Genomic DNA, 10,271 nt, shown 5'->3' with positions numbered 1-10,271 from the left:
GCCTTCCCATACCGTCCCATCCTTTCCCAACCAGAAGCCCTGGGTAAACAACGCTGTTTGAGCCTGAGGGAGAGGACCACATTATTTCAAATGTCCCGGTCAGATATAAGAACTCAAGGTACACGCTAAGGAGGGCAATAAAAGTGGCTAAAAAACAGAATGGGAATGAGTTGGAGAATGATAAGCAAAGTGAGCAATAACACAAACACACAAATATCAAACACAGACAGACACAGACAGTAAGCAGTAAACCGAAAAAAGCTGCACATGACTAAATTTGTAGAAGATAAGCAACAGACAGTAACTAAGTGGCAGGACTTCATGTTGAAAAATAACCAATCACAAGAGGGCCAGTGCCTCTCATGGTTCTCTCCCCCAAACTGTCAAAAGTCAACCCACATGAGCAACGCTGTAGAGTGAGCAGAACTCATCTTTGAGAGCGTATGCCCCCCAGTGGTTGTGTTGTGCACTCACAGCTGTTTTTTCCTCACTCACTGCTGTGTCTATGTGTGTGAATTAACATAATTTGCTCGTGAGGATGTTCTATTGAGCTTGTGAGATATGGCACTATTCTACCTCCATAGAACTCTGTCAGCTTCAAATGATCTACTCCACACGCTGTCAGAGGAGGGCTGAGTCCATCATCAAGGATGCCAGCCACCCAGCTCACTCCCTCTTCTCTCTGCTTCCCTCTGGTAAGCGCTACCGGAGCATTACCACCCACACCACACCATTCAGAGACAGTTTTATACCACAAGCTGTCAGAGTCCTAAATGGTCAGTGACTGAACAGTTCCTTCCCCTTATTGCCCACATGTGCTGCCTTATTTCTTTCATGATCTGCTATACTGAATGCATTGCCATGGTCACTACTTACTTTTTAAATTCTACCTACACTGTTAATTTCACACTTGCTATACTGAATCTGGGATGTATACTGTTTTTAGTACGTCTCATGTCCATGGGCCTGCAGTTGTACGTACTGTATGTATAGTTGTCTTACATATGAGTGCATGTGTGTGTCCGTGTGTGTGTGTGTGTGTGTGTGTACAGTATATATGGCTATATAATGTGTGTAATGTGTGCATAGTATGGCTATGTGTGGTACTGTACAGCCTTGTATTGTCCCATATAGAGTTGTCTCTCCTGCTCCAACTCCCCTTAAATCTTGCCCCCCCACTGCCCCCCTGTGTTTATTTACCCCTTTTGTCCTGGCACTACTGCAACTGTGGCATAGTTGAACTCTGCTGCAAAGTATATGCAACGATACAAATTGAAACTTAAAACAAACACACTGATACACAAACAGGAAAACAAACACACACGCACGCATGCACACAGTCAAATGCACAGAAAAACACAGCCATGCACGTACTGTACGCAGCATGCACACACACGCTGCACACTCTCACAATCACAAACTCTCTCACTCAACAGACACAAATACACAGGAAAACCCACAAACTCACACAGACAAAGTCATTAAAGCTCATATTGACAGACTGAGATCTGAGCTGTGAGCTGCATGATAGTCCAGCACCCAAGAGTCTAACTGGACATCGCTACCTTGTAGTGGTGAACAGGTAGAAATTGGCAAACAATGAAGAAATGTATTTTCATGTTGGGCACCAGACACAGACAGACTGACAGACTTGCAGACCTGCAGATAGATCACAGACTTCCTGTCTGACAGGAAGCAGCAGGAGAAGCTGGGAAAGCCCACCTCCAACCCGCTAACCATCAGCAGTGGTTCCCCACAAGGCTGTATTCTCTCCCCTCTACTCTTCTCCCTTGTGGACTTCAGGAAGAGCCCAGCCTCACCTGCCCCCATCACCCTGTCTGGCTCCCCAGTTAGCACAGTGGAGTCCTTCTGCTTCCTGGGCACCAGAATCACCCAGGACCTGACATGGGAGCTGAACAGCAGAGGATGTTCAACCTACCAAAGCACATTATGGTGCACTTTTACACTGCCATCATTAAGTCCATCCTAACCTGCTCTATCACTACCTGGTGCGCTGCATCCACTGGCAACGATAAGAGCAGACTGCAGCATATCATGTGTTGTATTGAGAGGATGATTGGCTGTGATCTGCCATCACTCCATGACCTGCATGACTCCAGGACCCTGAGGTCATCCCTTAGTTCTGCTGCTACAAGCCTATAGGCTGCCAGGGGCCTCTCATGTGTCATGCTGTACAAGTTCTCCTTCCTCCTGTCTCTGCCATCTCTCTGATGCCTGGCAACTGTAACACGCCAACATGTCAATCTGTCTAACTCGTCCCTGTTCTCTCTCCCTATAGTAGGACCATGGCTTAAACTGCTCTCCACCATTAGAACTTATACACTACCCAACAAGTCTGCGGTTACTTTGAATTTAAAACATACTACATGAGTTTGAATAGTACAGTAGCTGGAATCAAAATTAAGGCATTAAATAAAGGCATTCATAATGATATTTCTGTCAGGTCCATAAGTCAAGAACAACAGACAATAAATATCTTAGGCAATTTAAATTAATATACTACAAATTAAATTTGGCGGTATGACTCTGTTCAGAGGAGTACCCAGACCTTTCATGAGCTCATGAGCAACTATGACATAAACCTATGCCATGTTATACACGACAGGGTGGAGCAGGGGAGGAGGTGGGTTGCATAAAGCGAGCAGCAAGCATTAGGAACAACTAAGCAGCTTTAAATAAGGCGCCCTGTTTGGATGTAGCCATTTAGAAGCGGAGGGGAGTTGACCAGCTGATGTGCTGACGCCCACAGCGGTTAGCAGCGTCTTGACTACTTGCCTGCCAGAACTGACGCTGACGCTCAATTTTCCCATTGAAATAATAATCCATTAATAATCCAACAAAAATCATTGCTTTCTTCTCTATCTTCTCATTCTATTCTTTTCTTCCACTCTAACATGAGACTCTCCACATGTTAATCTGTCTCTGTTCTCAGGGGCCTCTCATGTGTCTTGCCGTACTAGTTCTCCTTCTTTCTTTGTCTGCCATCTCTCTGATGTCTGGCTACTGTAACATGCCAACATGTCAATCTGTCTCTGTTCTCTCTCTGTCACTATGATTCAGTGTGTTTCTGCAGGACGCCACAGACCCCCACATATGCTCTAAAGGCCTTTCACATGCAGTGGTGGCCTACGCCACAGTGACACAGCTGCTCAATAAAGAACACTTCAACATCATTAGCATAACAGTACAACACTCAACAGTAGATCAACACTTACATTTTCTCAGTTCTCCACGGGCATGTCTTTAAAGGAGAGAGAAAGAGAGAGAGAGAGGGAGAGAGAGAATCTGAATATCAGAACATAGAGCTCCACTCTGTGATCGTCAGCAGCATGTGAAATGTTCTTATTTTAAGAGTTTTAGAATAAAATAAATATATTTTGTAGCAGAAGTAAATTCTACCATCATTAGTAGACAGTAGTCTTAACCAACTTGAATGTTTTAAATGGCTACACAATACAGTTTTGTTATAAGAGCGAGCCACACAAAGACTTGTTGTCAGTGACTTAGCAGGCACAGATGGTTCAGAGTACCTCATAGACCCCATTAGTCATCTAACTCTAAACAAATAATGAAACTGATGAAATTGCATTAACACGAAACACACTTCTAACCCATATGTACTGGTAAGTAGACTGTTATTAGACCAATAAGTCCTTTAAAGACACTGTTTAAAAGCCTGAGGAGAAAAAAAGGAAAGTCAAACACAAACCTCAATATCTGCAGCTTCCAGTTGATGTCACCTTTCAATGCACTTGAAAGATGAACTCCAGCGATGTTTAAGTGATTGTCACTCAGATCCAGTTCTGTCAGGGAGACCATGTGCTGCACAGCAGAGGCTACAACCTCACAGGATTCCTCTGGCAGTTTACAACCAGCAAGTCTGCACAGAGTGACAAAGACAGAGTGCAAAAGGCAGATCGGAATGATGTCATTTAATTTAACCATGTGTATAATCACAATGTTGTTAAAGTCCATTTCAATCAATAAAATATGCTAGGATTAGGGATGGGCAATACAGACTCACAACTATACCACAATATGTCATGATAGGTTATTTTTAGTGATGACCATATTCATGATGGTATGGAAAGTCATGTCAGCTTACAGTCTTGACAGAACAGTGCAAACACAAAAAATAAAACTTGATTCTGGCCCCGGCAGTGGCGCAACTGGCTGGGGCACCTGCACCGTACACTGGCGACCCGGGTTCGATTCCCGCCCCGTGGTCCTTTCCAGATCCCACCCCGACTCTCTCCCACTCACTTCCTGTCATTCTCTCTACTGTCCTGTCCAAATAAAGGCATAAAAAGCCCAAAAAATAATCTTTAAAAAAAAATAAATAAATAAATAAATAAAACTTGATTCTGACCATCATCAGCAATAAACTCTTTTTTCCTCGTCTACACTTTGAACTCAAGCTATCAAGAACGCAGCTATCAAAAATATACCTCTGACATATTTATGAATATGAACACTATTCTAGTTCCTTTCTACATTGTGTAGTTTCACTCAGCACACCAGGAACATAACAGAGAAAACATGTAGGAAAACATCTAAATTGTGTAAGACGAGGTGCCCTGCATTCTGGACATGAATGTGTCTGGCTTTGAACACAGGAGCCCCCTTACCAAAGCATCAGAGTATTTAGCTGTGTATCAAATAACCATCTCATACCAGGAGAATGAGTCCTCAACACACTAGCCCCTTACCCTTACTGTACCTGTGTGACATCTAAACACAGCCCATACCAGGAAAGTGGGAGAGAAAACTTCATCTGGCTTAAGGTGTACTATGCCATCCGTACCATACCTGAGTATGCTTGACCCACAGTCCAGTTTGTGATCGCCTATGCGCCTGTAAGCCTATGCAAAGATTCTAGAGCACAGCAGCTCAACCGTGTCTGGGTACAGTTTGATAATGCAGTTTGAGTGCGGCCCAAGAACAGGAGAGAACCGTACTCCAGCACAGTACAAGTGAACCGTGGCCAGTGTAAGTACACCATTAGTCTGGTCTTCAACACACTAACCCCTTACCGTACCTACAATGCCTTCACAGTGTAGCAAATAAACAGCTCATATCTTAATGACACACTTCAGGGACAAGATTAAAACCAAAAGAAAGTCTAAACCCAACCTTAATATCTGCAGTTTACAGTTGGAGTGACTTATCCCAGCACTCAGAAGATGAACTCCAGTGATGTTCATATGATTGTCACTCAGGTCCAGTTCTGTCAGGGAGACCATGTGCTGCACAGCAGAGGCTACAACCTCACAGGATTCCTCTGGCAGTTTACAACCAGCAAGTCTGCAAAAGAGTGACAAAGACAGAGTGCAAAAGGCAGATAGGAATGATGTCATTTAATTTAACCATGTGTATAATCATAATGTTGTTAATGTCTATTTAAATCAATAAAATATGCTAGGATTAGGGATGGGCAATACAGACTTACAACTATACCACAATATGTCATGATAGGTTATTTTTGGCGATGACCATATGATGGTATGGAAATACTGTAGTGCTATTCATCAAAGTCATGTCAGCTTACAGTCTTGACAGAACAGTGCAAACACACAAAATAAAACTTGATTCTGACCATCATCAGCAATGAACTCTTTTTTCCTCGTCTACACTTTGAACTCAAGCTATCAAGAACGCAGCTATCAAAAATATACCTCTGACATATTTATGAATATGAACACTATTCTGGTTCCTTCCTACATTGTGTAGTTTCACTCAGCACACCAGGAACATAACAGAGAAAACATGTAGGAAAACATCTAAATTGTGTAAGACGAGGTGCCCTGCATTCTGGACATGAATGTGTCTGGCTTTGAACACAGGAGCCCCCTTACCAAAGCATCAGAGTATTTAGCTGTGTATCAAATAACCATCTCATACCAGGAGAATGTGGCTTCAACACACTAGCCCCTTACCCTTACTGTACCTGTGTGGCATCTAAACTCAGCCCATACCAGGAAACTGGGAGAGAAAACTTCATCTGGCTTAAGGTGTACTCATACTATGCCATCCGTACCATACTTGAGTATGCTTGACCCACAGTCCAGTTTGTGATCGCCTATGCGCCTGTAAGCCTATGCAAAGATTCTAGAGCACAGCAGCTCAACCGTGTCTGGGTACAGTTTGATAATATGCAGTTTGAGTGCGGACTAAGAACGGGAGAGAACAGTACTCCAGCACAGTACAAGTGAACCATGCCAAGTGTGAGTACACCCTTAGTCTGGTCTTCGACACACTAACCCCTTACCGTATCTACAATGCCCTCACTGTGTAGCAAATAAACAGCCCATATCTGAATGACACACTTCAGGGACAATATTAAAACCAAAAGAAAGTCAAAACCCAACCTTAATATCTGCAGTTTACAGTTGGAGTGACTTATCCCAGCACTCAGAAGCTGAACTGCAGTGATGTTCATGTGATTGTCACTCAGGTCCAGTTCTGTCAGGGAGACCACGTGCTGCACAGCAGAGGCTACAACCTCACAGGATTCGTCTGACAGTTTACAACCAGCAAGTCTGCAAAAGAGAAAAATAGTGTAGACAACATGCTTCTTATTATTGGCAACAATACGAGTGGAGAAAGAGATTAGGTAACAGAAGCTCTTCCAAGATGGATGATACTTTTCAATAACACCAACCTGAGTGTCTCCATCGTACAATGGAGATTCAGTGCTTCAGAGCCCAGCTTTCCTCCACAATCCCCCAGAGTATTCTTACTCAGGTCTAGCTCTCTCAAGTGGGAGTTTACTGACTGCAGGGCAAAGGCCAAAATATCACCAGATTTCTCAGTGAGTCCACAGTCAACAAGTCTGTAAAGTACAGTTGACATGACGGTTAAGAAAATGTTCAAAATAAAACATTTAAATGCAATACATCACTGAAGACTCTTTTTCTACAAGTCAAGTATATATTTATATTCAACCTCAATGTTTGCAGTTTGCAGTTTGGACTCTGTAGAGCAGAGAGCAGCTTTTTTCCTGAAGCCTGCAGGTCATTCTGACTCAGGTCCAGCACTCTGAAGGGGGAGTTTGCAGACTGCAGAGCCGAGATCACAATCTCACAGGACTTCTCTTTCAGCTTACAGTCAGCAAGTCTGCAAGAGAGGCAAAATAGTATAAAAAGTTAATGTGTCATGTTTTAAGTAAGTAAGTAAATAAGTAAGTAAGTATTTTATTTGTATAGCGCTTTTCACAGATAAAATCACAAAGTGCTTTACATAATAAAATACAAAAACAAGAATAAAAGTCAGGCATAGACTTACAAGATGGATGATGGTTTTCACCCAGTAATACCAACCTGAGTGTCTCCATCGTACAGTGCGGATTCAGCGTTCCAGAGCCCAGCTTTCCTCCACAATCCCCCAGAGTATTCTTACTCAAGTCCAGCTCTCTCCAGTGGGAGTTTACTGACTGCAGGGCAAAGGCCAAAACACCTCCAGACTTCTCAGTCAGTCCACAGCCAACAAGTCTGTAGAGCACAATTGATATGTTAGAATAAGTGGGGAATGCCCATCAAAGTACATAACACCAATGAGGAGCCAAACCCTGTTCAATGATGGCCATGTTACAGATTACAAAACAAAACTCAGAAACAGGGGACATGTTGGGAACCATGAACATGGATAAGTAAACAAAGGGAACAGGTTCATAAATTGTGTGTGTGGATTAATAATCTAAGGGGGACAGACTGTCCTCCTGGACAAACCCCATTATGACATAACTCTGAGATGGACTGTGGCAGGAAAGGCTTTGGCCACTGCCTGATAGTGGTCACTCTGTCCAGCTGATGTTTCTGCTACTGTGGACATGCAAGAAGAGAGCCTGCCACAGACAGCAACTATATGTGCCACACAGCAGTCTTTCCCTCTGTCAGCCTCTAGACGGGCTGTGGAGGCAGGTAACTCAGAACTCCAGAAGAATAAGATAAAGAGTTCAGAATGCAAACCCCTCTAAATCCGGCAGACCACTTCTTTAAATAAGCATTTTTTTAAGAGGCTCCTAGGTTTTTGCCTACAAACATATACTACAGTGAGGAGAACATGTATTTGATACCATGCTAAAGTTGACTAAAAAGAGGAATATAAAATCATCATTTGACAATTGATCTTAATGTCTTAATTCAAAAATTGAGTAAAAATAAAACCGCTAACTACCCCAATTTTCTTTGTGAATGAAGAATGTTTCGTAAATAAATAAATGTTCTTCCTAAATGCTAGGGGGAAGGAAGTATTTGACCCCCAATGTAACCCTATGGGAATTTAACACATAGGGTTAACATTGGGGCAGGCAGATTTTTATTTTTTAAAGCCAGCTATTTCATGGATTCAGGTTATTATGCATCCTGATAAAGTTCCCTTGGCCGTTGGAATTAAAATAGCCCCACGTCATTACATACCTTTCACCATAGCGAGAGATTGGCATGGTGCTTTTTGCAGTAGGCCTATTAGCCTGTTTGATGCTCATTGAGCTCAATGCAAATCAAACAGGCTAATAGGCCTACTGGAAAAAGCACCATGCCAATCTCTAGCTATGGTCAAGGGTATGTGATGATGTGGGGCTATTTTAATTCCAAAGGCCAAGGGAAATTTATCGGGATGCATAATATCCTAGATCCATGAAATAGCTGGTCTTTAAAAATAAAAATCTGCCTGCCCCTATGTTAACCCTATGTGTTAAATTCCCATAGGGTTACATAGGGGGTCAAATACTTCCTTCCCCTAGCATTTAAGGAAAACATTTATCTATTTACGATACATTCTTCAATCACAAAGAAAATTGGTGTCCTTGGCGGTTTGATTTTTACTCATTTTTTAAATTAAGGCATTAAGATCAATTGTCAAATGATGATTTTATATTCCTGTTTTAGCATGGTATCAAATACATGTGCTCCTCACTGTATGTGTGTAGTAGGGCATTCAATCCCCATCGTCATCTGTTTTTTTACAGAGGTGGAATTAAGAGCCTTTTGCATTTGAACTATTCAGATATTCTACAATTACAGAATATTATCATAATATTTCTGCTAAATTAATTGCCTATTGTGTAGAGTGAGCCAAATTAAACATCAGGAAATGTGAGCAAATGTGGCCAAGTGTGCACCGCATTTCAAAATCATGGCTTCAGATGTTCCTCAGAGATACAGTAGGTATTCTTGAATTGTAGTGCCCCCCATGGGCAGGTCTTCCCAAAACAGGGCGTGTCCAGAGGTTGTTGTGGTGATGTCATCTTTTGTGTGGCATCACAAGACATTGATGATTTAAGCAATACATTTTTGCATTTACATTTTTGACTGGGAGGCAATACACCACAAATGAGTGTTTATGGGCTAGGTTTATGGTGCTGCTTGAGACCATCATTCCACAATAATGTCTTCATCTGGGGCACAACGGTTCTTGAGTTACATGGAAACCAGGTCCAATGCTGTTGGGTGGTGGTAGTGTAGTGGTTAAGGAGCTTGGCTAGCATGTACATGTAGTAGCCTGAAAGTTGTTGGTTCAATTCCCGGCTTACATCATTGGGCCCTTGAGCAAGGCACTTAACCCCAAGTTAATGGGGTGTTAATTGTTAAGTTAATTGTATGTAAGTCACTTTGGACTTTGAAGAAATGGAGCACAGCATTAGTTCAGGCAGGTCACGGAGTCTCGCTAGCTTCCCTGAATGGCCCAGCTGACTGTCAATCTAATCGCCCAGCTGATTGCCAGCTGAGTGCCAGCCGGCCTAGCCTTGCTTTCATTGGCGGCCATTGGCCACCCACCTCCTCCCCTTAACCCCCTCATACTTCTGACTTATCAATGTTGTGTCATTGATGTTTGTTCTGTTCTGTACCCCATGGGGGGTTTATTGCTGCTCTCCCTGCCTTGGGCTTTCCATGTTGAACATGGAAGGGCAGGGGGCCCCCAGAACAGAACATACCGCCAAGAATGTATTTCATGCAATAGTAAATAAAAAATATTTTATTGAGAAAGTGGTCCTGACTGAACATACATTTTGGGAACGAATAATGTTGTATTCATCTCATAGACAAAATGAAAAGAAAGTCAAACACCAACCTTAATATCTGCAGTTTACAGTTGGAGTGACTTATCCCAGCACTCAGAAGCTGAATTCCAGTGATGTTCATGTGATTGTCGCTCAGGTCCAGTTCTGTCAGAGATACCATGTGCTGCACAGCAGAGGCTACAACCTCACAGGGTTTCTCCGACAGTTTACAACCAGCAAGTCTGTAAAG

At 42.7% G+C, this 10,271-nt stretch overlaps 2 protein-coding genes across 7 annotated transcripts in view; both read right to left on the bottom strand.

The window, feature by feature from the left end:
* The window catches only part of LOC134086228 (NACHT, LRR and PYD domains-containing protein 12-like), a gene marked incomplete in the record, with an annotated part of 983,201 nt that overhangs the window by 254,052 nt on the left and 718,878 nt on the right, over positions 1–10,271 (bottom strand).
* LOC134085843 (NACHT, LRR and PYD domains-containing protein 12-like) overlaps positions 1–10,271 on the bottom strand; it is a 94,717-nt gene that overhangs the window by 3,837 nt on the left and 80,609 nt on the right. For 5 of the 6 annotated variants that reach the window (XM_062539977.1, XM_062539978.1, XM_062539979.1 and 2 more), the window contains 8 exons: positions 10,093–10,263; positions 7,341–7,511; positions 6,967–7,137; positions 6,683–6,853; positions 6,390–6,560; positions 5,155–5,325; positions 3,731–3,901; positions 3,237–3,262 (listed from right to left, as the gene is read on the bottom strand). In XM_062539977.1, the coding sequence (XP_062395961.1) occupies positions 3,237–3,262; positions 3,731–3,901; positions 5,155–5,325; positions 6,390–6,560; positions 6,683–6,853; positions 6,967–7,137; positions 7,341–7,511; positions 10,093–10,263 (1,223 nt within the window). Of the gene's footprint in view, positions 64–3,236; positions 3,263–3,730; positions 3,902–5,154; positions 5,326–6,389; positions 6,561–6,682; positions 6,854–6,966; positions 7,138–7,340; positions 7,512–10,092; positions 10,264–10,271 lie in introns of all 6 variants that reach the window. The other variant, XM_062539983.1, reaches the window with a different exon arrangement.

The sequence above is a fragment of the Sardina pilchardus genome, chromosome 1 (assembly GCF_963854185.1).
Source record: "Sardina pilchardus chromosome 1, fSarPil1.1, whole genome shotgun sequence".
Classification (NCBI taxonomy): Eukaryota; Metazoa; Chordata; class Actinopteri; order Clupeiformes; family Clupeidae; genus Sardina; species Sardina pilchardus.
Note: the sequence above shows the minus strand (reverse complement) of the source record. Positions and strands in the feature narration are given on the sequence as shown.